We start from the raw sequence: 27,464 nt of genomic DNA, 5'->3' as shown, positions 1-27,464 counted from the left end.
GAAGTCTGTGATATCATTCTGGCAGCCAGGCGTCCCTCCACAAAGACGGTATACGCCTGCCGGTGGAACAAATTTGTGGCATGGTGCACAGCAAAGGCTGTGGATCCCCTTTCCGCCCCTCTTTCTGAGGTTCTCCTCTTTCTTCTTTCTCTGGCCCGGCAGGGCTCTGCCCTGGGCACCCTGAAAGGTTATCTTGCTGCCATCTCTGCCTTCTTGCGGCTTCCTGATCAGCCTTCTCTGTTCAAGTCCCCTGTGGTTACACGCTTTCTAAAAGGCATTACTCACACGTTCCCTCCTGTCCCTTTTGTAATGCCTCAGTGGGACTTGAATCTGGTCTTGACATTCCTGATGTGCGCTCCCTTCGAGCCTCTTCACAATTGTCCTCTTCGTCTTCTGACTCTTAAGACTGCTTTTCTGGTAGCCATCACCTCGGCTAGACGGGTGAGTGAGCTCCAGGCTTTATCTTCAAAGCCTCCTTTTCTGTCTGTTCATCCGGACAAGGTTGTCCTTCGGCCTCGTCCCTCCTTTCTTCCGAAAGTGGTGACTCCATTTCATCTTGGGCAGTCTGTCACCTTGCCCACCTTCTTTCCGCCTCCGCATCCTTCCAAAGAGGAAGAGAGGCTCCACCGTCTGGACCCAAAACGTGCGCTCTCCTTTTATCTGGACCGCACAAAGCAGTTCCGGGTGGACGACCAACTTTTCGTTGGATACGTGGGTGCTAAGAAGGGGAAAGCTGTGCACAAACGGACCATCTCTCGGTGGGTCGTTTTGTGCATCAAAATTTGTTACTCTTTGGCAAAAAAGGACCCTCCTGTTGGGCTGCGCGCCCATTCTACTCGGGCCACAGCGGCTACTACTGCCTTGGGACGGGGAGTCCCTTTGCAGGACATCTGTCAGGCGGCGACGTGGGCTTCGCTACACACGTTTGCCAGGCATTATTGCCTTGACAGCCAAGTCCGGAGGGATGGCTTCTTTGGCCGTTCTGTCCTCCAGGACTTTCTGGTGTGATCTTGGTTCGCAGACCCACCACCGGGGATGGTATTGCTTGGGTATCTATTCTAAGGTGAGGAATCTAACTAACGTGTTTCTTTCAGATGAACAAGTTACTTACCTTCGGTAACGATGTATCTGTAAGAAACATTAGTTAGTTAGATTCCTCACCGACCCACCCATCCTCCCCGTTCTGCGAACTGACATCTAGGGTTAAGGTTATCCTTTTCAGGCCCCTAGATTTTATTTTTGGCACTAGTGTCGGTCTTTGCATGGCTCTGCGTTCCTGGCGCGGAAGGCTATGTACAAGAACTGACGTCAGCGCGCGAGGGCGGCGTCTAAGTACTCCGACGACGTCATTCCGGCGCACGACGCCGACAACGGACGCGGAGCCGCAGACGACGCCTAGCGACGCGCAAGGGGTATTGCTGACGAAAAATCTTCCGGATCCAGTCTGACGCCTGGGGATATTCTAAGGTGAGGAATCTAACTAACTAATGTTTCTTACAGATACATCGTTACCGAAGGTAAGTAACTTGTTCTTCCGGTTCGGTACCGGTTTTCCAAACCCTTTAGACGCGCAAACCATTGCAAACTCGCCGGTATTGTTTTCGTTTGCGTGCCTTTGGACGCGCTAACTCAAATACTCGATTCCGGTCATCGACGTGGGCCGCAGGGCCTATCGACGCCATTTGGGCCTTTAGCTAATGGAAAGGACTCCATTCAATAAATGCCCCTGGTGTGGAGCTTAATTCCCACACAGCGACCAACACGAGTCTGCAACCTTTGTCTCTCACCGGAACACAAAGAAAAAGATTGCCAGCCTGCACCTCCTTCCGATCCAAAAAGACTATCTGTGATCGCCGGGCTCGACGACACGTTATGACGCAACAGGCTGCACCGGTGCCAGAAGACATCTTCGATGAAGGCCCCGACGTTCCAGAGGCAGAGGATTCGGAGGATCTCAACATCGGTGAAGGCCTTAGTCGCGACCGAAAGAAAACTTCAGAAGCCCCGCCTCCGGGCTCGGCTTCGAAGACAAAGAAGAAGCCTTCCGGCGGCTCGGGACCGAGCAAGCCGCACGCCGGTGTCCCAAAAACACAGTCGGTGCCTAAATCAGGAACGGATCCTACTGCTGCTGTCTCCAAAAGGCCTCGGCACCGAACACTTCGGCACCAAAAGGCCTCGGATCCGAACAAACCTCGAAAACCTTCTTATCCGAAAAAGATTTCCGACTCAACACCAAAGCCGAAGGACCCAAAAACCCCTTCTAAGGATCCAGAGCACAAATCCAAGCCGCGTTTGGAACCAAAAAAATCGGCGCCGAGAGCGGACGCCAATGAGGAAGAACTGTTTCTACCAGAACCTATTGATCCGAAACAAAAGACATTGCATGTGGACCCTAAAACAGGCCATATTGTCAGTCTCCCAGCCAAGAAGAGACAATTGGCCACCCCACACCCTCCTGAGGTGCCTGTGAAGAAAAGGGACTTTGCAACTTCACCACTAAGACCCTCTTCTCCTGTTCTTCCTGTTCTTCCTACTAAGCCTTCTTCTCCAAGAAAGTCTCCCATACTTCCTCTATACTCACCACCACCACAGGATGATGATAACTTAGGGGGTGGGGACCCACATAATGACCCTTTCAAGGATCCTGATGATGACACTAGCATACCACAGGACACATGGGATGACAATACCCCTGTAGATCCTCCAGACCTTCCTGATCCAGATGCATACCCCAAAAAGCCATCTCCCCAAAATGACAACATTGGGTTTAGTCAGCTCGTTGATAGGGCTGCCCAATATAATGGTGTCCAGATGCATTCAGACCCCACCGAGGAAGACTTCCTGGTAGATACCTTTGCACAGTCACAAAAGACAGCACAAACACTACCCATGCTCAAAGGTGGCATTAAACATGCACCGGATGTCTTCAAAGACCCTGTCAGGACCAGGATTCTCAATCCTCGGATTGATAAAAGATATAAACCCACCCCAATGATCCCACCTACATTAAAGGTCAACTCCCTTTAGATTCACTGGTGGTGACCGATGCATGGAAGCGTGCAAACTCTCAAACCTCCGGTGATGCTCCACCTCCAGATAAAGAGTCTAAACTACTAGACGCCTAAGGCAAACAAGTTGCCTCTCAGGCAGCTACTCGCTGGAGAATAGCTAATGCACAAGCATTGCTTGCCAGGTGTGATAGGGCTCACTACGACAAGCATGAGAGCCTAATGCAGCATTTGCCTGACCAATGCAAGGCCAAAGACAATGATTTGATTCAGGAGGGCAAGTTAATCACAAACACATCCATTAAATGTGCCCTCGATGCCACAGACACTGCATCTAGATCAATTAATACTAGTGTGTTATTGCGAAGACACGCATGGTTGCCCATTTCTGGTTTCAAACAGGAAGTGCAGACTACTATCCTGAATCAGCCGTTCAATCAGGAACAACTTTTTGTCCCAGCTGTAGACACAGCCTTAGAGAAAATGAAGAAAGACACTGAGACTGCAAAGTCTATGGGAGCATTACAGTCTACATCAACACGAGGCTCCGTTCGTCGCTCCTTTTATAGGGGCGCATCTACAAACATCAGCCCAGACACTGCTTCCTCCTCCTATAAAAGCCCCACACAAACAGCCCCCAACAAGGGATATTTCAGAGGTGGGTACAGGGGAAATAACAAAGGGAGAGGCCGAGGTAACAACACGCGCACCTCCCCCACTAACAAACAGTGACTTCCCTCCACTCCCTCAAGACCATTCCACTCCGGTCGGAGGGAGACTCTCACAGTTCCTACCTGTCTGGAATTCCATCACTACAGACAGGTGGGTAAGACAAATTATCCAGTATGGCTACTGCCTGGAACTTACTGCAACTCCCCCCAACATACCGCCCAAACAGCGTCCAATGTCCACAGAAAATCTTAAGCTTCTCAAACATGAAGTTCTCTCACTGCTGCAAAAGCACGCAATAAAACCATTCCCCTAGAGCATCAAGGGACGGGAGTTACTCCCTGTACTTTCTAATCCTCAAGAAGGACGATACTCTCAGACGAATACTGGACCTCAGGCCTCTCAATTTCTACATACAGTCGGATCACTTTCACATGATCACTCTCCAACAGGTCCTTCCACTGTTGCAACAAGGCAACTTCCTTGCCACATTAGATCTCAAAGACGCCTACGTCTATATTGCCATACACCCTGCTCAAAGGAAATATCTAAGGTTCGCAGTGGACGGCCAACACTATCAATTCAAGGTTCTCCCATTCGGAGTAACCACAGCACCCAGGGTCTTCACAAAGTGTCTTACGGTAGTAGCCACACACCTGCGAAGACAGCAGATTCATGTGTTTCCATATCTGGACGATGAGCTCATTAAAGCCAAGTCACACAGTCAGTGTGTTCACCACACTCACCAAACAATTCAGCTGCTACACGACTTGGGGTTCACAATAAACCACTACAAGTCACATCTACAGCCCTCCTACATACATCAGTATCTAGGGGCCACAATAGACACTTCCAGAGCTCTAGCATACCCCAGTCCAGCCAGGATAGCCAGTATGCAAACCCTCATCACAAAATTTCAACCCCAACACTCCCTTCCAGCCCGAGTTTTATGCAGCTCATAGGAATGTTGGCATCTTGCATTTTCATAGTACCTCATGCAAGGCTACAGATGAGCCCCTTACAAGAATGCGTAGCACGTCAGTGGAACCAGGCTGAAGGTCAACTTACAGATCTGGTGTTGGTGGACAGCTGCACACATCGCTCTCTGCAGTGGTGGAACACACAAAACCTTTCTAGAGGACGGCCGTTCCTAGACCCAGTTCCACAGATAGTGCTAACAGCGGATGCATCACTCATCGGCTGGGGAGCCCATCTCATAAACCACACAATCCAGGGCAGGTGGACCACTCAACAAAAAGTGCTCCACATCAATCACCTAGAATTACTGGCAATATTTCTACCGTTAAAAGCATTCCAAGCACATCTCCTCAACAAGACTGCCCTAGTCCGCACAGACAATATGACAGCAATGTATTACATACAGAAACAAGGAGGAACACATTCTTTGCAGCTGTCTCTTCTAGCGCAAAGCATATGGAGATGGGCCATTCCACAGAACATATATCTTCTGGCAGAACACCTTCCAGGAGTCCACAATCAGATTGCGGATCTGCTAAGTCGTCAGACACAGCAGATACACGAATGGGAACTACATCCTCAAGTTCTTCAACCATTTTTCCAAATTTGGAGCCAACCAGACATAGATCTGTTCGCCACACACGCAAACGCAAAATGCCCAACCTTCGCCGCCAGGTTTCCACACCCGTTGTCCAAAGGCAATGTGATATGGATGAACTGGTCAGGCAGATTTGCGTACGCTTTTCCGACACTACCACGCATTCCGCTAGTAGTACGCAAGCTCAAGCAACAGTCTCTCAAGATGATCCTAGTTGCTCCCACATGGGCACGGCAACCATGGTTCCCAACACTCCTCGAACTCTCTGTAGTTCCACACCAAAAGCTACGTCTCTCCCCAAAACTGCTGACACTGAACCATGGAGAGATCAGGCACCCAGATCCAGCACAGCTGAATCTAGCAATCCGGAAGTCTTAGAGTTCGGTTACCTTAACCTCCCACCTGACTGTATGAACATTATCAAAGAGGCCAGACGCCCTACTACTAGAGCTTGCTGTGCAGCCAAATGGAAGCGATTCGTCATTTACTGCAATAAGAACAAAATTGACCCGCTAGATGCTTCCATTCAAAACATCATTTGCTATTTACTGCATTTACAAAGATGTAATCTGGCATACTCATCCATAAGATTACATCTGGCTGCCATTGCCGCCTATCTACAAAACAGACAACATTTGTCATTGTTTAGAGTACCCACTATCAAAGCCTTTATGGAAGGCCCTAAAAGGATAATTCCACCCGGACTGCCACCCTCCCCGGTGTGGAACCTAAACATTGTCCTTACTAGACTCATGGGTCCCCCATTTGAGCCTCTACGCAAATGTGAATTGCAGTTCCTCACATGGAAAGTAGCTTTCCTTGTCGCAATCACCTCTCTCAGGAGAGTAAGTGAGATCCAGGCTTTAACCATACAAGAACCATTCTTACAAATACATCGTAACAAGGAGTTTATTAGAACAAATCCAGAATTCCTTCCCAAAGTAATCTCTGCTTTTCATCTTAATCAATCTGAAGAGTTACCAGTGTTTTTCCAAAACCCAGATTCTGTAGCAGAGAGAGCTCTTCACACACTTAATGTCAAAAGAGCTTTACTTTATTACATTGACAGGACTAAACCGTTTAGAAAGACAACCCAACTGTTTGTAGCTTTCTCTCCACCTCATAAAAGAAAACCCATCTCCAAAGCTGGAATTGCCAGGTGGATAGTCAAATGCATCCAAATATGCTACCAGAAGGCAAAACGCACATTGACAATTCCCCTTAGAGCGCACTCAACACGCAAACTAGGGGCTTCCATGGCCTTCTTAGGGAACATTCCCCTAGAAGACATTTGGAAAGCAGCGACATGGTCTACTACACACACCTTCACCAAACACTATTGTGTAGACGTGCAGGCGAAGCAGCAGGCTTCTGTAGGCCAGACTGTTCTTAAAACACTTTTCCAAACCACTGCAACAGATACAGGTGACCACCGCTAGGGGAGACACTGCTGTACAGTCTATGCAAAAGTCTGAATTCTGCAGCTCATATGCCTCGAACGGAAAATGATACTTACCAGTATGCATCTGTTCTTGGCATGTAGCGTTGCAGAATATCACACGCCCACCTGCCTCCCCGGGAACCTGTATCAGTTCCAGTGTTATCTTACTTAGATACATTCACATGGACATCTTTTCTGTTTCTTACACAATCCATCATTTCCCATCATGGCGAAAAACAATCTGAGGATGGAGTCGATGCCCATGCGCACTATCGTCCAAGAGAGGAGCCACCTATCTCGTGACTACAAAAGACTTCTTCCAAGACATCAACAAGGTGCAAGCATCCGAGCCCAACACCAGATGGCGATCTATGCAAAAGTGTGATATTCTGCAGCTCTACGTGCCAAGAACAGATGTATACTGGTAATTAGCATTTTCTTTTAAAAATACCAGCGATCGTTTTATTGCAGAAATCCTCTCCCTTTGCTAACAACAGAAACCAGACTATCATAGACTAGGAAATGTGCCTTGAGGAGCTCAAATCTAATATAAGAAACAAAATGGATCCACCCTTGAATAAATAAATAAATATATAACCCTGTGCTCCCAAATTTTGTGTGTTTTCTACAATGTTGGAAAAACACACAATTTTGTTTAAATACCCCTCACACACAAAAGGACCCTTGGTGTCATGCTTCATCATAGGGGTCTTCCCGTCCCACTGCAGGACAGGGCGTGCTGCGACCTATGACTACGCGGGAGCACTCGTTTTTTAACAAGACGATGTGTAGTGTAGGTATGTGAGTGGAAGGGTCAGGGGTGAGTGAAGGAGTGAATATATGTTAAATAAATAAATGTATTTATTTATTCAAGAGTGGATCCATTTTGTTTCTTATATATTGACTAGGGGAGGATGTATCCACCTCTTTGCTCTCTGAGCATTACCTCTTCACTCCCTATTTTGATTATTTATGAGCTCAAACCTAAACCAGAACTTGCTAATGTCAGTCGTTCGCGTGTGAAGCCCCAAATTCGCCCAGTCCTTTACTATCCCTTTCATTTTTTTAAATTAACAGAGCCTGTGTTAGAATGGGAATGTTCTCTGCAGGGTATATAGGCATGTTCTCGTGCCGTGAGTGCCCAACTGCATGTATATTTGGTATCCTGACTTTTATTTTAGGTCCTGGTGTTACAGTATTCTTATAGACTTCTAGCCACAGACGTCTCACATTCTGAATATTCCAAAGACGTCAGATTGGATCAGCATTCCTTCGGCATGCCAATAGGTGGCGCTGTGCTGCTCTGCACTGACATTGTTACTCTCTGATAATAGTGTGCAAAACCTATATAGGCTTTCACGCTGACATCAGTTCTTTTTTCTGTGCCACTAAATGCGGATCCGGAGCTCTTCTTCGCTCTGAAACTTAACTCTATTTCATCCAAAATTTCTCTGTGTGCAAGGGCTGTCACCCCCTAAAATGACAGGTTTCAAGCCCTTTAGGGACTGTCGCAAACAAATGTCTATGACAGATCACCATCAGGAGGGCCTGTGGTGCTTGGGGTAGAGTCTCTACTCCAAGGCCTGCAGAGACTGCACATCGATGGACCCAAAGACCATCAGGGTACGCCAGGCAAAACTCTATATCGCCAAGCATAAGAAAACTCCTTGTCAGGACCATTCTAAGTTGTGCTCCGTGTCCAAGGTTCATTCTTGGTCCTGCTCCTGAAGTCAATGGAGCTGGTCCAAAGGTCGGACTTCGTCACGCTCCAAGTTTTCAGGTTAGCATAAAAACATAAGAAGTCCAAACAGGGCTCTGCCCCCTCGCACCCACCTGATCAGGCATGGGGGCGGCATCATCCCCAATCTCGCTCCTGAAGTTGGCCGACTTCGGACCCGTTCCGCAGCTGGTTCCAGTACAACCCTTGTTTCCACACCGCGCAATACCAAAAAGTTCCATGCTCTGGCTCTTCGGATTCCTGCTGACTTCCTTCAGCGCGCCTGGGAGACCCAAGGAGCCGTGAAGCCCTCTACCTAGGATACTGCCTGCGGACTCGCCCTCGGGGCCAGCTGGACCCTCCGAGCTTATCTTACCTCCTGCTCTTCTTCCGACCCCGGCTTATGGCTGCACGACCTGGGCACATTGACGTTGATGCTGACCTCGCCACCTGAGATGAATACAATTGTTCTTTCTGAAGCTAATTCGACACTAGTACGACCATGTTCGATGTCATGCCCTAATCCAACCAAGGCGCCATTCCCCCCAACTCAGTCTTCCGTCCCTTGAGCATCCATAGGGTCAACACTCCCTGCAGTCCCTTTTCTGAACCAATGCAGACCATGAGTATGACATGGGTAATGGCTTCGCTCAGACCTATCAAGACGGCCATTGGTACGTAGACTTACAAGAGGCTAGTGGCATTTATACCACCCCAGAGACTAAACTATTTTCTCCCCTTGGGCTAGCCAGAGAGGAATCCGGTTCCTATGCCATTGTAATGCATAGGGCGGCTGAAGTTCTCAATCTACAAATTCCTACCCTAGAGGTCAAGGCAAAGGTTCTAACCAAAGTTCTCCAGGCAGGCATCCTCGAACCTCTTCAGCCCTTTAAAGAGGCACTGACGGACACCATATTAGGTGATTGAACTGAACAATCTCCCGGCATGCCGGTCAGTTGTCAGATTGCCAGGTGCCATTGCCCTGCTCGAGGTGGCCCGGCTTCCCTTTCTCAGCACCCTTCACCAGAAAGCCTTGTGTTGGTGTAGGCTTCCACAAGTTGTTGCAGCCCGAGTACATTTCTGTCTATTCCCCATGACAGAATCTCAGAGAGTGGAAATGTTTGGAAAATGTGTATTTTCCTCCACCAGCCTTTGCATCCATTCTGTTTGCGCCAGCTGCTTGTTGGGCTCATTTTTCCCATGCCTTTTGGGACTCAATGGCATAAGGCCTCCCAAGTGTGCCTGATGACCTTGGTCCTAGTCTGGCTCGCGATTCAATATGGTTATGATGTGGCCAAGTTCACAATTTGTTGTGATTTGGACACCGCAGAGTCCATGGGGGGTGGCTATTGGGATCAGGTTTCCATTTGCTACCATGTGTGGCTACGCTCAACTGGGTTCTCCTGTGATGTCCAGTCCTTTCTGATGGACATGCCCTTTGACAGGATCTGCCTATTCGTAGGCAAGGCTGACTCTGCTCTTGAGAGGTTTAAAGAGAGAAGGGTTACGACTCGCTCCATGGGTCTCTCTATCCCACCCCGCCACCTGCAGTAGTTTCATCGATCTTTTTGTGACACTGCCGAGGCGCCCCACAGCACCAGTCTGTCCAGCCACCACAGGGGACCCAGTGGTTCTGGGTGAGGTGACCACATACCCACAGCCAAGGCAAGCTGGCCGCCTGAACACACCCCGAGCTCCCACCTGCCAAGCCCTTTTAGCATGTCCCTCCAAGTGTATTGCATCCCGGTGGGAGTCAGTATACACTGAAACTTCCGGGGTTAGCTGATCATCACCAGGGACAGGTAAGTTCTGAAGATCCTCTGCTAAGGATACACTTTTCCTTTCTTCTCTTACCCGCTGCACCTTCTGCAGCCTCCTCCAGTGACTGACGGAGCACCATTTCTCCATTTTACGGCAGAATGTGCAAGTCCTTTTGTCCAAAGGGGCTATTAAGAGGGTGCCAGTGTCAGAAGTTAGGACGTCGTCGTTATTCCCACTAATCTCTGGTGCCCAAGAAGGACGGATATCTTCGTCCTATTTTACAACTGTGCCTTTTTATTGCGTTCCTCCAAAAGGAGAAATTCAAAATGCTCATCCTAGCTCAGGTTTTGTATGCCTTCGAACCTGGAGACTGGATGGTGGACTTGTAGGATTCTTATTTCCATATACCTGTCCCGCCGGCCAATCAGTGCTACCTGTGATTCATGGTGGGACAGTGAGGTTTCCAGTTCACTGTGTTCCCCTTAGTCTCACCAGTGCCCCCCCCCCCCCCCCCAGATGTTCACAAAAGTGATGCTGGTGGTAGTGGCACACATTCGGAAGTCCCTGCCAGTCTTCCCTTCCCTCAGTGACTTACTGTGGAAGGTGGACTCGCCCCAGGCAGTCGTCAACCACCTCTGAACTACGGCAAACATCCTGTCATCTTTGGGGTTCTTTACCAATGTGCTGAAGTCACACCTGACTCCTTCTCAGACGCTCCACTTCATCAGAGCCATTGTGGACATGGTTCGGTTTTGTGCCTTTCCCTCAAGAAAGCAAGCCCAGGACATTCAGACTATGATCCTGATCTTTCAGCCTCAGTCTTGGATTTCAGTGAGGTCAATTCTTAGTCTGCTGGGACTGATGGCATCTTGCTGTTCGAGCGAGCCACGTGACTTGTGCAGGCTCCGCAGTGGGATCTGACCTCCCAGTGGGCCCAACATCAAGAGGACCTCACCGACCAGGTTCAGATTTGGGAGGTGACTTTGAATGATCTGCAGTGGTGGTTGCTGTGCTGCGATTGGGTCAGAGGCACGCCTCTCTCCCTTCCCTCACCCAGAAGTCATAGTGATGATTGATGCATCAATTCTGCTTTGGGATAGCCATCTGGGAAAGGTGGAGATCAAAGGCCTCTGGTGGAGTCCCTTCTCCACATCAAACTTCTGGAGCTGAGGTCCATCCTCCTGGCGTTGAAAGCCTTCCTTCCATCCATCAAAGAGAAGGTTGGTGTAGGTGCTCACAGACAGCACCACCATGTGGTACTACAATGAACAGGGCATGGTGGGGTGGCGGACCCTGTGCCAGGTGGCCTTGCACCTCTGTAAATGGCTGGACCTCCAAAGAATGTTTTTGGAGGTGAACCACCTGGAAGGATGTTGGATTGCCGGAGCGGGCAAACTCAGCCATAGATGTCTAGCGGATCAGGAATGACCGTTACGCCTGGAGGTGGCGCAAGGTCTCTTTTGAGAATAGGGAGAACCTTGGCTCAATCTGTTCACCACAGTTGAGAACGTGCAATGTCTGCACGTTCTGCCTCAAGTGGATATCACTTCTTCCCCGAGTTCTCCTGAAAATCTGGACAGACCAGGCCCAAGTCATCCCCTAGTGGTGCCGTATTGGGCACACAGAGTATGGTATCCACAACTCTTAGGCTTCAGCATATGTCCTGTGATCAGGCTGCCCCTCCGGGAGGACCTGCTGTCTCGGCAACAGGGCAGGGTTCTGCACCCAGGCCTTCTGAAGTTGCACCTTCATGCGTGGAGATTGAGTGGCGACAGCTGAACACCTTTGACCTTCATCCGGAGGTGTTCAATGTTATCTTGGAAGCTAACTAGCTGGAACAAATTTGTGACTTGTTGCTACACACTCCAGATAGACCTCCTCCAGACCAAGTTATCTGATGGTCTGTTTGTGCTTTTTCTTGCCCAGCAAGGTTTGGCTTTGGGCATGGTTTAGGGTTATTTTTCGACCTTTTTGAATTTCTCATGATTGCCAGATCAGCCCTCGTTGTTTAAGTAACTGGTTGTGATGCAATTTTGTTTGTTTAGAGAGCTGCTACACATGTTCCTCTCTTCTCCCTTTGTAATGTCTCAGTGGGACCTTAATCTGGTCCTGACTTATCTGATGTGCACTCCCTCCAAGCTGCTTCACAGTTCACTATGTTCTTCATTATCATCTTAGCACTGTGTGTGAGTGAGCTTCATACTCTTTGTGTCAATCCATCATACACCCTTTCTTCCTAGACAAACTGATTCTGCAGACTAAGGCCTCCTTTCTACCAAAGGTTGTGATGCAGTTTCAATGTATTTTGAATATCATTATGCCAGCATTCTATGCTCCACCTCACCCCTCTGAGGAGGAGAAAAGACTCTATCTCTTGGATCCCAAAAGAGCGCTCAGTTTTTACATAGATCATGCCAAAGACCACCAGGTGGACGAACTGCTTTTGTGGGGTTCGCTGGAGCAAAAAAAAGGAAAGGCAGTGTAGAAGAGAGCCATGCTCGCTGGATCATGCTCTGCATAAAGGTCTGCTACGCATTGGCCAAAAAACAGACCCCAGAATGACTGCATGCTCATTTCACCAGCGCCAAAGCTGCTACCACTGTGTTAGCACGCAGAGTCCCTGTCCTGGACATCTCCCAGGCTGCAAAGTAGGCCTTCATGAAGCAGTATTGTCTATACAGTTCGGTTCACTGAGGGGGTCATTTTGCTCGCTCGGTCCTGCAGGACTTTCTGGTTTAACTCCATTCACAGACCCACCTCCAAATAGAGGTACTGCTTTGGTATCTATTCAAAAGGTGAGGAATCTGCGGCTAGAAATCTCTATCTGAAGAATATATTACTTACCTTTGGTTACGCTCCTTTGGAAGATGCTTTATATAGCTGCAGATTCGTCACCAAACCTTCTGTCTTCCTCATTCTGTGATTTGACTCATCATATTAATAGGATCCCAAGAATCTGCTCACTGCTTCTGATCAGTATTGCTCATGGGGCTCTGCGTCTAGGGGACTGGACAGCCTCGAAATCAGCTGACATCACCATGTGGTAGGCTCTGCACGTCATTTCCGGAGTGGGACAGCATCAGTGCAGAGCCGTATAGCACCACCTATCGCCATACCTATGAGTTGCTGAAAAATCTTTTCTGATCTATTCTAACATCTGGGGAATGTTCAAGAGGTGGGGAATTTATGCCTAGATAGTTTCTACCAGAGAGAGTATTACTGAAGGTTAGTAACTTGTTCATCTAAGCCTGTGCGCAGAAACCTAGTCCTGTCTCTGATTATGTGGGGTCCTGGACCAGTCATGCCATCATACTAGGCAGCGGGCTACTGTCCATCATCGGCAGTGGGAATTTACTCCTGTATCTTCCAGGCTGGGGGCAGGCACTCTATGTTGTGGACGTCAGTCCATCACACCTTTACAGAGCCTGACGTCTTTTTCACAAATGCTGGAGTGACTCAAACCAGAGCTGCCCTTCCATAGCCACAGATAGCATGAAGTAGCATTTTTGCTCCACAGAGAAAATTGCTTTGCGAGGGTGTCAAGGGCCAGAGTACAAGCAAGAACAATGGGTCCACTGACTGCTCGATGAGCAGTAAACTATAGCAATAATCAGGGTCCAATGGGCCTAAGTGTAACTGTACCTGCAGCACCTTTGGTAGCTACGTCCCTGCACAGAGACTGAGGACCAGACCTGCTACAGTACAGGGTTTCTCTGGCTTGAGTTTTCCTTGTATGTATCTGACTCGCAGAAAGGCAGCTTCTCGCCATCAGATATCCCATGTGGTGATTTGCCTCCCAAAAGCTCCAGCCATTCTGGAGATTTTTAAGGCCGTTCTAAGAGTTAAGCTTTAAGCCCTGCGGGATTTGAAGCTGTCTACAAACACTCAAATACCGCATTCGGACTTGGCACAGTTTCCCTTTGCTGTCCATGTTTACTATGTACTTCTGCATCCATAAAGTATGATCTAGGATTATAAGCATCTTTTTCACTGCCCCCTCCCCCAATCAGGGAGTCGTATTACACCGTGAATATTGGTGAAAGTTTTTGGGCCACCTCATTTGATGAGCCACTTTTCCATAAAGACCACCAAGCCCCATCCTTCCCTTTCTTCTGGATAGCAAATTTCTCTGCTAATACGGCGCCTTTCTGTGTCTTTAAACTGATATTCAGTGGTCTTAATTCTGAACTGAGCTCTTAATAAATTTTGACAGATTTCTCTATTTCTGAGCCCTTGCAGTCAGTTAATACCTTTTTTGTTGTGCTTTTTAAATTGTGCCTTATTAGCAGACTTTTGGTTTAACTTTTCCCAATTTTGGTTCCTAAAGATCGTATGTTGCCCTTAATGCCTGTGAGATGTCTTGTGCCACTCAGCGTTCCGTTTCATTAGTAATTGGCACAAGAGGCCATATCACCCTCATCCCAGCCATACTTTGTATGGCCGATGATGCCTTCATGTATTTGTTCATTTTTGCCTGTTTTCGGGATTGACCTCTCTTCTAAAATTGACAAAATACTTACTGGCGATGCCTTTAAGTAAAGTGCCTTTAAGTAAAGTGCTTGCCGGCTCTCCTTCTCACTGTTTTGTAGTAGTGCTGATCTGGTGTATTTTATTCAGGGCTTTAAGTGAGCCGGGTATCGCTTTGCTGAGCACCGGCAGGTTTTTAGGTCTCTCCTACACAGCGCGCATGCGCTGCATAGGAGACCTTTAGCCGTCGTTCATCTCTTTTTCGAAGCACATACACGTGCTTGTGGTGGCATATACCATTGCGGGAGTGCGCAGGGACGTGCCACAAGCACGAGTATGTGCTTCAAAAAAGAGCAGACTGCGTACGTACGAACGCACACACACAAACAGCTGCTGCTTCTTAGCGCGATCGCTTTTACTTTCGCTGCCGCGTCGCTTTCACGGCCGCGCGGCCAATGCTTGTTCGTTGTTGACATTGTTTAAACAGGCGCAGAACTCCAACTAGTATTCGTTCTTCAGCCTAAAATCTTTCCTAAGGGGCACACTTATTTGGAATTAATTCAAAATCATAAGGGGTAGTATTTTTATGGAACAGTATTTTCGGGACTTAAGCTCTCCTGAGGTTGTATTTCATAGTGATTTAATGAGCATTACATTTCCAGTCACAACTCCACTTCATAAAGATGATCCTTTTATTACCAGATAGCAATCCATGGCAGACACACAATGAGTTGACACTATCCATACATGATGCATATGTTGGAAAGTCACAAATAAAGCTGAAGCACCACATTTTATACTTATTTAAATTCGAACACTAATGTCAGAACCCGTGTTTTAAAATCTCAAAATCTCTTTGATTATCAATTAGAAGACAACATGGTAAACGTTGACTACTGCCAGATATAACGCACAGCGATAACACATGAAAGGTTTAGAGCATGTTGTAGTTAATAAGCTTTCGAAACTCATCGAAGAGGCGACGGAAGTGAACGCCTTCCAATGTTGGCTATTCTGTCACTCTTAGGCATGCACAGAGGAGCATTCTGTTTATGACAGGCACGCGGCCTCTGTGTTTGCAGACAGAATTGTGAAGTCCATTTATAGCGCAGATATTTTTGCCGCTTGTACTGTCAAACATGGAGTCATGGTGCATTCATGTGGGAATGGCCTGTGCTCCCCCAGCAAGGTCCATTGCAATTTAAAATTAGTTAATGGGCGCTTTAAACGAACTTGTAATCATGCCATTCCAGGGTGTGTTTCCCTACTCTACAGAAGAGTAATTTTACTGGCTCGGTGCAGATTAGATTGTGGTAGCGTGTTGGTGCACACTGGAGGTTGAGACGCAGCAGACCCATGCTGCACTGATGTAAATAAAAATACAGGGACAATTCATATCCATATTCGACTGTTTTCATAAAGTTATTAAACACCATTGGTGCATTGCTGAAGCAATGTTTTCTAAACGTTGTTTGACATTACCAGCTTTTCTCCAGGCACTCTATGTTCTTGCTTTTATACAGAAATTCAAGCACGGCTGTCAACGGCACCATGTCTTTGAGGTCCTGGCTTTTAAGCAAACAGCTATGAGCATGCTGGGATTTGTAGGCCAAAACAAATAAAAGGAAAGTGAAACTACAAGTTCCAACAAGGTTGGCGCTGGAGGCTAAAAACCCTGGACTGTCTGATCTAAAGGCCGCACTTCGGAAATGGGTAAAAAGCTATGCTTAAGGGATAAAGACATTTTTGGATAGTTGCCTTTTTCTGTAGAAATGTATAATTCTACAGTTCACTGAAAACAACAAAGGAGAAAAATATGTACTGCGTGTTTGTTATGAAGCAGGATTGGGAAGTACATAAAAGAATTATATACTTGCTTAATGTCATAACCTCTTTTTCAAACTCCCAGTTGTTACAAGAAAGGGACCAAGGAATATGATCGTGGTTCAGTGGACTAATGCACCCAGTCCAGAAATCTGTTTTTCACCTCATGATCACAGATTTGAGTCTCTGCAGGCCCACTCACACTTTTATCCTTCTTGAGGTTGATTAATGAGTACCGTTGACTTGGGTAACAATAATCATCTGTTATTTCAATTCAAAGAGACCGAAGGGAGAATGTGTGCGTAATATTAACTATGGTCTTGTGGTCCCCCAGCTGGCATGGGCATACAAAACTAGACAATTTTCTAACCCTTTCCTAGTCTCATTGCAAGTTTGATCCTTTGTCCCATGATTGCCCAGTAAACAAACTAATATTTGCTTGCGAGTGTAGGTAAAGGGCAAGGAATGGAAACCACAGAAAGTAAACATGACAGCAAAAGGATTGTTTAATGCGTGTTCCTGCTGTTAGCTCGTTGTCACATAGCCAATAGGTCTCGCCTTTGGGACCTTATAAGTATTTAATTATGCAGCACAAGATCCTTGGTGCAACATCAACTGTTGCATGGCTAAACACTTATAATGTCCCAAAGGTGAGACCTATTGGCTATGCCAATGCTTGTTTAAAGGGGGCCTCGAAACGGTTCCCTATCGGGCTCTGTTTTGTGCCCTGGCACAAGCGGTCCATTTTTTTTTCTTGACCGCAGTGACCGCAGGCACATCGATGTGCGCGTGCTCTCACTGCTCACTTCTCACTTGTGGAGAAGTTACGGCATGACCACATGCCAGGCGAGCATTGTAGGGGAAGGGAAATCCTATAAAGAGAGTCCTTTTCTCTTTGGATTTCCCTTCTCTTTTTGAAACTCAGGAGCAGCAGCATTGCCGTGGTGTCACCAGGGCTTTAAGTGGAAGCTTTTTAACTATTATATACAAGCTATAGTTGCTGCTTATTTATCTTATGCAACTAACAACCATTGGCAAAGCCAATAGTCCTGGCTTGTTGTAGGTGTAATGTTACTTGTTGTATTTATTATATGTCTGGATGCAATGACAGAAACAGAAAAATACAAGTCGGGCGGCACACCTTGCTAAACACAGATTTCTAGCTTACCTGTCTTAAGCCACGCACTTATTTATATTGACTACGCCCCTTTATGAGACCCCACGGATTTTTCATCCCACTTAAAGCCCTGATATTATTTCCAGGTGAATGCTAACGATCACCCAAGCCTCACTGCTGTCCGCCCCTGTGTCCACAGTTGAATAATTAGGTAGAAACCTTATAATTGGCTGCCTCCAGATCCTCACAGCAGCTTCCCCATCGCCAAAATGGCCTGTATATGCTGCCTGTCTAGTCCTTATGGAGTCCAAAATATTCCCAGTTGCACTTCACTCCTGGAGCTGGTCTCTCCTTTTGAAGTTATGGCTCGGTTTGTATCTGCCCGGCTGCACGTGTGTGGTGTCGGGGCTGTGGCTCAGCATTTAGTTTCAAACTGTCCAAGCTCTGCTTGTTGAGGCCGGCGCTTCCATGGCAATCAGTAGGGACCCATGAGCAACATCTCTATGGACAGAACATCAGAGCGCCAGTGCACCGATCACATAGTCAAGCTAGCCTAGAATATGGCCAACTTCTGTTTTGAAGCCTGTTTTCACTAATAGTCTTGCTGTATTTGCTTACAGTGTACTATTTAAGTCTGTTTCCAATGCGTGGAAATGATTGCAATACAGCTTGTGAGATATAGAAGGGTGCAAGGGGAGGTTCAACATTAGAAAGGCCACAGAGAGAGAGGGGGAGAGGGACTCCTCCTCCTGCTTCTTTCCTCCTTTTCCTCCTTCTATCCTCCTCCTTTCCTTCTATCCTCCTCCTTTCCTTCTATCCTCCTCCTTTCCTTCTATCCTCCTCCTTTCCTTCTTCTCCTTCTTTCCTCCGTCGTCTTCTTCTTTCCTCCTCCTTCTTCTTTCCTTCTCCTCCTTCTTTCCTTCGTCTCCTCCTTTTTCTTCTTTCCTGCTCCTCCTCCTTCTTCTTCCCTCCTCCTCCTTCTTCTTTCCTCCTCCTTCTTCCCTCCTCCTCCTTCTTTCCTCCTCCTTCTTCCCTCCTCCTTCTTTTTCTTTCCTCTTCCTTCTTCTTCTTTCCTCCTCCTCCTTCTTCTTTCCTCCTCCTTCTTCTTTCCTCCTTCTCCTTCTTCTTTCCTCCTCCTTCTTCTCTCCTCCTTTTTCTTTCCTCCTCCTTCTTCTCCCCCCTCCTTCTTCTCCCCCTCCTTCTTCTCTCCTCCTCCTTCTTCTCCCCTCCTCCTCCTTCTTCTCCCCTCCTCCTCCTCCTTCTCCCCTCCTCCTCCTCCTTCTTCTTCTTGCCTCCTCCTCCTTCTTGCAGCACATTAAAACCCAATCCCTCCCTCACCCACGGGACCCCTTGGCCTCTGTTTTTACATTTTTGAATTTCCTAGAAAAGTACATGCCGGTGGGCTTAAAACCTGGTGAGTTTTCTCTCTCCTTGTGGCCACGTTGTAGAGAGACTTCCACTAGTGCACAGGCCTCAGGCTGGAAAGGTGCTCTTAGGCAATCGTTGGGCTGCTTTAAAATAGAGTAACTGTGAGTGTTAATGGCACCCACTTGAACTCATGCTCTTTATTCTGCAAATGTTGAATTGAAACGAAACGTTCTGGTGTGTTCATCCACTGTCTGGGTGTGCAGCACACAAGCTGTGTCCCCATCGTCCTTGTTGAAGACTCACACATTCTACATCTGCTTTGTACCACTTACCTACATTTAACAGTCTCCTTTACTCTTCAGGAAAAAAATGATATCCACAACACATTATCAACAAAATTACTTTTACTAACTGCAGTTTTTCCCTGGACCATAAATTAAAAGTTAATCATGGTAGCAATTAGATATACGTACATGAGTATTTAAATATTAGTTAATAACATTTTGACTCCCCCACACACGCATCATCACATACATTTGGTCCTCCCGCAATGGACAAGTGTAGTAAATATTATATATATGTGTGTTTTAGTATCAGCCCTGGTCAATGGTGCTGCTCAGAAATGTCCTACTAGTTGTCAGATTTACCATCTATAGGACTCCTTCTTCTTCCTGATTGACGTCACCCTGAAGGGTTAACACCCCCTCGTGATGCCAGTCAGGGCTGGTAGAACTGAGGGAGGACCGGTTGGGCCCTGAAAGATGGTGAAGATACCCAAAGGCAGAACCATTGGATAAGCAACACCACAAAATAATAATTTGAAAAAAATTGAGAAGATTTAAGAGACAAATGGATCTAAGGGAAAGACACTGCAACTTGATCATACGTCATAGAGATGTTAAGAATAACCAATGAAGGACTTTGCCATTTTGAGGAACGCGAATGAGCAGCTGCCCTCGAATCTCGTGTACAGAGATATATTCAAATAAAGCAGGTAACTCAGCGGGGTGAGTAAGGCGAAGAGCACTTTTAGGATAATAGGACCAGCAGCAGCACATTTTGAAGTATTCATTCTGAGAGCTGAGTCAGTGCGGGCTGTACGTAACATAAACTCTTACTTGCCTGCCAGTACGTGGGACTTGTCTCTCTCAATCTGTCGAGTTAAGATTTGGAAAGAGCAATGCAAAGCATAAACCTACATCTGTAAGGCGTGAGAAGACATGTGGGTGACCTTGCAGATGGGCCAGAACGCCTGCTCATTTCTCATAATTGATGGTGCGTGTGAACTTTGAGCTCAGGGCGCGCTCTTGAAGGCTCCCACAAGCCGGGGGAGTAGTGGCGGCCATCAGGGACGAGCAAGAACGAGTAATGGCCATGCTGGCAAAGTTGCATTCCGCAATAAAACCATGTTTGTATCTGAATAAAATGTCACTATAGGCGAATGTGTGTTTATAAATATATATATATATATTCATTTTTTTACTATTTGTTTCTTTTCAAACAGAACTCAAGGCTGTAAAATGAGCCACCAGCGTGCGGAATCCTGGCAGCTGAGGCAAGAAGATTCAGACGCTGTTTGGAACGAGCTTGCGCATTTCAAGAAAGAACACAAAAAGCTATTGATCGAGAAGTGAGTTTCTTTTATTTTCATTGCGACGTGCCCTCGCAGACTCAACCGATTGCCTTCTCAGATCTGTTTTTTTCTCCTGTTTGTGGCTCCAAATAAGTCGCAGAGGAATTCTTTGCAGCGTTGTGGGATCAGGACATCTTTTGGCTTCCACTAAAAGAGAGATAAAAACCGGAGCCTTTTTTTTTTTTTTTTAAATAAATGACAGTTACAAGTTTGCTAGCGCCAACTGCAAGTGCACAAAAATGATCTAGGGATTGTGTTAATTAATGTGGCTCTCATCTGCTGGAGGTGTCGCTCTTCATTAGCCCGTATTTTACACACTGCCGTGCTTCATTTGTGGAATGAGGTGGTGAGGGGATAACCCAGCCAGCCATCCCTGTTTGATCTCCCCGGTACATACGCAATGCAGAATGCCTCGGCTCTCTTGGTTCCCTGCCCTGTCCTGCTAATCCCAGCTGAGCTCATTATGATGTAGCCTCGCTGCTGCTCACGCGCCAGATCTGTCCAAGCTAATTACTGCTAGCAGCACAGCTGCCTGTTAAGGGTCCGCCGCGGAGCTGCTAACATGGTCCTTGGTAGTGACCTGCGAGAGGCACGAGGGAGTTGCGCGCTTTCTTGCTGTGCACTGCCTGTCCTTGGGGTTTAGCGCTGATCCCTTCACGCTGCTCTTTTAGCTGGAGTCAGTGTAAAACTTGGAGGAGGAAATTCAGACTTTAGAAAAGCACACAGTTTTCCGCTTTGATCTCATATAATTCGCTTGCTTTTATTCTCAGCTTGGCAAAAGACGAACGCGACTTTCTTTACAGAGTGCTGTAAATTAATATCACACTATCGGCTCGTTGTCGTTTTGCATGTTTCCATGCATTTGTCTTCTGCGAGGGAAAAGGGACTGTCTAAAATCAAGACCTGTGCAATCTGCCAGTATCCACAATCTCGCAGCAATGAAAAAAAGCGCGTTTTGCCTTAGGCAAATTTGTGTGAGAAAATGATACAATTTCAAAATTAATAATACATTGTTATTTAAAAGTGACATTTTATTTTGTGCTCAACGATGCAAATACATTTTCTTTATATTTTGAAGTGTGCAAAGGCACGTATATCGCAGCTTAGTCAAATAAGCATAAACTATACCAAAGATCCCCATAGCAAATGACAAACTTTATTTTGCTGACCTTCCTAAATAACATTTCCTTATCCCCTATGCCATGTTCTTAGTGCATCTTATCATATCACATATATTTAGATGCATTCTAGGGCCTTATGCTTTTCTAGTAGTAATTTATTGACTGACATGTGGCACCTGGTCAGTGCTGCTTTTGTATAATTTTCTGTCTGTGAGGTGGATGTTGACTTGTACCACATGTTCTAAAGAATCTCAAGCTTTTCCACAAAGTCTGCCTCATGATGTACCAAACCACCCCAGCAAAAGTTTGCGGAATCTGGGAAAGATATCCAGATAAGCCAAATGCTTCTAACATTATTGCTTATGTCTGATAGAGACTTCTAGCTGCAGATTCCTTACCTTAGAATTATCCCCAGGCGTCCAACTGGATCTGGAAATTTTTCGTGAACAGTATCCTTGCTCGACAATAGGTGGCATCATCCGGATCGGTGTGGCATCGTCCTCGCCGTAAGTGACATGCACTGCGACTATATAGGTGCCAGCCTCACGTCAGTTCTTTTCTTTCTGTGCCAGTCAGCACAGATTTGGAGACAACTACCAGCAGTCAATTTTTGACAGACCTTTTATGATTTTTTTGTCAAAGTCTTTTGAGATTTTTTCTCCTGGTGTTGCAGGATGTCAAATAGGAAGGCAAGCTTCAAGCCTTTCGGTGCCTGTCACCAGCAGATGTCTGTGACTGACCCTCACCTTGTTTGCATCTTGTGCCGTGCGTGCAACCACAATATGAAGACCGGCGTTGACTGCTGCGCCATGCACCCAAGGCCTTGAGGGAGCCCTCCCTCAAGCTCCTTGCCGCCCGACGTGAGACTCCATGACGGTCTTGAACCCAGTCGAGAGGAAGGTCCCGGAATCGGTCATGGAGCCCAAGATTCGCGTCGCACTCCAAGTTGCCTTCGGTTGAGTCCCACAATTGCAAGAAGAGTAAGTAGTCAAAGAGGTCTTCAACTTCGCCCCATCCATCGAAGTCATCCAACAAGATGAGGGAGCTTCGTCATTCGAGGCCTGGCTACATGGTTGAGCCTGGGCCGGCACCGCGCCTACCCAAGTTTCCAGGAGCCTATGTGACCCCCGCCCAACTTCGCGAGTTATGTGAGGTCATGCACCTCATATTTGGGGGGCCTTGCAGGTTTGGGAGGGGCCCCCACTGGTTATACTCTGGCTGTTCCATCCCCAGCTCCAGTCAAGCCCCTTTGATCCACAGATGAATTCGGACTGGCTAAGTTCGTACCTCCATGACCCCCCCGGCGCTGGTCCCAATGGTGATGCTCCCGGCACCATCTCCAATATCATCCCCGACTCTGACACGGGACTGGAGGGGCGTCGTCCAACTCCGGCACCAACTGAAGCCATGCTTTCCAGGCCAGAACCCAAGACCTAATTTTATGGTTTGGGTCTCATGGAGGATTGGGAAGGGTTGCTGGACCCTGAAGAATACGAGACCCTAGATCCCAACATGGATTGATGTGAAGAATTGGCAGACGCCAGCGAACTGGGCACCTCTCAAGATACTGGCATGCTCTCTCATACCGTGGCAACGGAGAAGGGGGCTTCTTTTGCTATGGTGGTAGGAAGGGTGACTGAGGTCCTGAACCTTAGCGTACCCTCAGTGGCAGTCAAGACTAATGTCTTGACGGCGATGCTTCAGCTGGGAGTGACTCCCCCCCCCAGAAACGCTTCTCCCATTTAATGAGGCTCTCACAGATGTCCTGCCGGGACTTAGCTCAAACCCAGCACAGGGAAACCTGTGGACAGGACAATTGCTCACCTCCCTGCCCGGGGGGACCTCAAATTCCTCATGTAACACCCTACCCTTTCTTTGTCAGTGGCCTTACGGCACCACACCTGGCTGAGAACATCTGGCTTGTCAAAGTGTTGCTTATAGACATGCCCTATGATTGCTCTTGTCACTTAAGAGACAAGGGGGACTCAGCACTGGAGCGTTTCAAGGATAGCAGAGCTATGACCAGGTCCTTAGGCCTTTCCATGGCCCCTCACCAACCCTGGTATGCCTTTTGCTCCTTTTGTATCCCCAGAAGGGGATTCCAGCCGCATCTTTACCAGCCCAGCCACAAAGACGCACAAACTTCTCAACCGCTGCGTGGCCGAGGACATGGTACCCACAGACTCTGTGGGTCAGGCAGCCAGAGATCGAGCCAGTCCCCCCCCTCCCCAGGCAGCTGCAACCTCCAAACCCCTTTAGTTTACCCTTTTACTATCATGGGCAGTGTCATGTTCCGCGGCGCTTGCCGTATCCCCGCCAACGCACACACAGAAACGCCGGGAGACTCGCTTCCGGTTGGAGGTCGAGTCCCGGTCTAGTCTTTTGCAGCAAACGAGAGGTCGCAGAAGCACTTCCGGGGGAAATGCTTAAACTTCGCGTTTCCCGCCGGCTCCGTGCTTCGGATTCTCCTGGATTCCCCAGCGACGTGAGTGCTGTTCCCGGAGCCGAGTCGCGTCAAGGAAACTCTGGTGTCTTCCACGCCGAGGCACAACCGGTTGGCCCTCCTCGCCGCGCTGGAGTGCACATCGAGGTATTGAACCTCCCCCAACTTCTGAGCCCTTGTAGCGCAAGAACGCTTGTGGGGTTAATTGATTTCCATAGCGCAGGAGCGCTTGTGGAATTACTTTGTTTCCATAGCGCAGGAGCGCTTGTGGGATTACTTTGTTTTCGTAGCGCAGGAGCGCTTGGGGGTTTGCTTTGATTCCCATAGCGCAGGGGCTCTTGTGGGTTTACTTTGGGTTTCCGGTACAGTGTTCTGTTTCCTCATCGCGCAGGAGCGCTGCAATGGGTAATCGCTCCACAGAGCTGGAGCATTGTTCATAACCAACAGTTGCCTTCCAGGGATGCCACTGTTTTAGCTTGCCTTATTGTTTCAGCAAGATGCGCAGGAGCGCCATTGCTCATGATTTTGACTTTTGCTTTTGGCACGTTGCGCAGGAGCGCTTTCCTTTGGTTTCGCTGAGGTATCCGTGTTCTGGAGCACCTTGCCTGGATTGGCCTTCTTTGGAGCAGCACTGATTCTGGATTAGTGGCCGAAATAAAGCTGATATGAATGATTCTGGGTACCGTGGTCCACAGAAGCATTGGTGAGTCCCTGGGAGGAAACACTTTCTGTGTGTGTGTTTTAAGGGTTGCTTAAAAACAGGAGTTGGGGTTCTCTACTGATCTGGTCCTTTCCTGTCTTCCAGAGGGCACCGAGATACCCCACACACCAAGCCACTACGTCCTTTCTGGCTCCCTTCCCTGCGTCCATCTCATCCCTGCTGGGTCCTACTGTCCACGAGGGTCATGTGGGTACAGGGACGGGTGCTCTTGTCGTCTCTGCGGAATTGCTTCACAAGCAGAGGTAAGTTTTGTGAGGCATCTGACAGGCAGCCAGTGGGAGGCAGGATATGCAATCACCTGCCCCGCTGGAGGTCTATAACATCAGAATGCTGGGTTCTTCTGATTGTCTGAGGGGGCTACACCCTCCCCTTCGTGCCTACCCCTCCACCCATGTCATCCACTTGCGACATGCTGACGGAGGACCATCTCTTCTCGATCCGCCAAGAAGTAACGTTTCTCTTGGCCAAGGGCGCAATAGAAAGGGTTCCGACACCAGAAGCAGGTTGTGGTTGTTATTCACACTACTTTTTGGTGCCCAAGAAGGGCAGAGGTGTTTGTCCTATTCTAGACCTATGTGCTCTCAATTTCTTCCTCCAGAAGGCGAAGTTCAAAATGCTCATGCTTGCTTAAGTCCTGTCTGCCCTGGACCCAGGAGACTGGATGGTAGCATTAGACCTGCAGGACACCTGTGGTTCATGGTGGGCCACGAGCACTTTCAGTTTACCGTGCTTCCTTATGGCCTTAGACGAGCCTCTCGGGTGTTCACCATGGTGATGGTGGTGGTTCCAGCTCATCTGTGGAGATCAGGGGTGCCAGTCTGCCCCTTTCTCAAAGACTGGCTGTTGAAGGCAAGCTCACCCCAGGCTGTCGTCTCCCACCTCCAGACTATGGCAGACGTCCTGCACTCGCTGGGATTCTCCATCAATGTGCCGAAGTCACACCTGACTCCCTCTCAGACACTCCCTTCCATCAAAGCTGTTCTGACAAGGTGTAATTTCGGGCCTATCATCCTCACCGGCGAGTCCAGGATATTCATGCTATGATACCGATGTTTCAGCCTCTATCCTGGATTTCGGTGAGACAGGGAGGGGTGGGGTCATGGATACTTTGTCAAAAGGTCCTGCATGTTTGGACATGGCTGGAACGTCAGGTATTTTCCTGCTGGTTCTACACCTGGTGGACTTTCTGAACGCCAGAGTGGACAAACTCCGCCTAAGATGCCTAATGTCTCGTGTGGCATCTCCAACCGGAGGTGGCGCAGGGTCTTATTCAGCAGTGAGGAGGGCCTTGGTTAGATCTGTTCACCACTGTCGAGAACGCTCAATGTCTTCAGTTCTGCGTGTTGGAGTTTCCAAGGTGGCTCATCCTTGGAGATGCTTTTCGTCTCGAGTGGCGCTTCAGCCTCCTGTACGCCTTTCCACCAATGCCACTCCTGCCCAGAGTTTTCAAGAAGATCAGGAACGACTGGGTCCAAGTCATCGTTGTTGCTCCAGATTGGGCTTGAAGAGTCTGGTATCCCGAGCTGTTGAGCATGTTCATCGGTTCTTGGATCAGGCTGCCCCTTTGAGGATCTTCTGTCGCAGCAGCAGGGGAGGGTTCTCCACCTGAACCTGTGAACACTCCAACGTCAGGCGTGGAGATTGAGCCGCAACAGTTAATTTGTTTTGACCTTCTGCTTGGTGTCCCTCCAGCAAAACGATATATGCCGCCCATTGGAGCAAGTTTGTGGCATGTTGTAGAGACAAAAAAATGGAGCCTTTATCTGCACCCCTTTTTTTATTTATCCTTTCCTTGGCTCTGCATTAGGCATGCTAAAGGGTTATTTAGCTGCTATCTCAGCCTTTCTGGGGCTGCAAAATCAATCCTCACTTTTCAAATAACCTATTGCAAATAGGTTCCCCTGAGGTTCTGGACTTTTAAGAGTCCAGAGGTTTCAGGGAAAACAACACCCAAAGACCCCTGAGTTCCTCCTGTCTCGGTGCACAAATAAACAGAGACACGGGCTTCTCGATGGTGGCGTCAAAGACCAAGGTTTATTTACTGCAGGGACACAGAAGTCATAGGAACCACACAGAGGCAGAATCTACGAGACTGTTCAAATTGCATTAAGTGGGTTGTTCCTTAAATACACGGAAAATGTCTTTAGGCAACATTACACGAATATTTCTCATGCCCAACCCGGTATCCCAAACAAACAGTAAATAGACATCAAACAATAATTAGTCGCAGGATTTCGGTATTCGATCAGGTTCCCTTGACAGTTTTCCATTCTTTGTCCGATCCTCCCCATCATAAAAATCGTAACCTCCCCATTGTAAAAGCCCAGAAGGAGAGGAGCAGAGCCAGGTGCAAAGGATTGAAAAGTAGGATAAGAGGTGTTTATGGATCATAAACGGGCATGGCTACCGTCTTTGGCCTTTCAGTCAGGACAACGGACACGAGAACCAGTATAGCAGGACTGGCCTCAGGCAGGGGAGGCAGCTTGATTCTGCCTAGTCATGTAGCGTCAGCCTTTCTCGGGGCTTGAGCTTACGTGTCCTTAACAAGGTGACTCTGCCGGGGTCATCGCCCGTTCATTGACTATGTGAGGGCAAGAA

General features: G+C 47.9%; 1 protein-coding gene across 1 annotated transcript in view; it reads left to right on the top strand.

Moving 5' to 3' along the window:
- Positions 1-27,464, top strand: part of CNTLN (centlein) — a 1,182,709-nt gene that overhangs the window by 660,780 nt on the left and 494,465 nt on the right. Inside the window, exon 13 of the mRNA XM_085634784.1 lies at positions 20,453-20,578. Coding sequence (XP_085490910.1) covers positions 20,453-20,578 — 126 coding nt within the window. The remainder of the gene's footprint in view (positions 1-20,452; positions 20,579-27,464) is intronic.

The sequence above is a fragment of the Triturus cristatus genome, chromosome 2_1, assembly GCF_964204655.1.
Source record: "Triturus cristatus chromosome 2_1, aTriCri1.1, whole genome shotgun sequence".
Lineage (NCBI taxonomy): Eukaryota > Metazoa > Chordata > Amphibia > Caudata > Salamandridae > Triturus > Triturus cristatus.
Note: the sequence above shows the minus strand (reverse complement) of the source record. Positions and strands in the feature narration are given on the sequence as shown.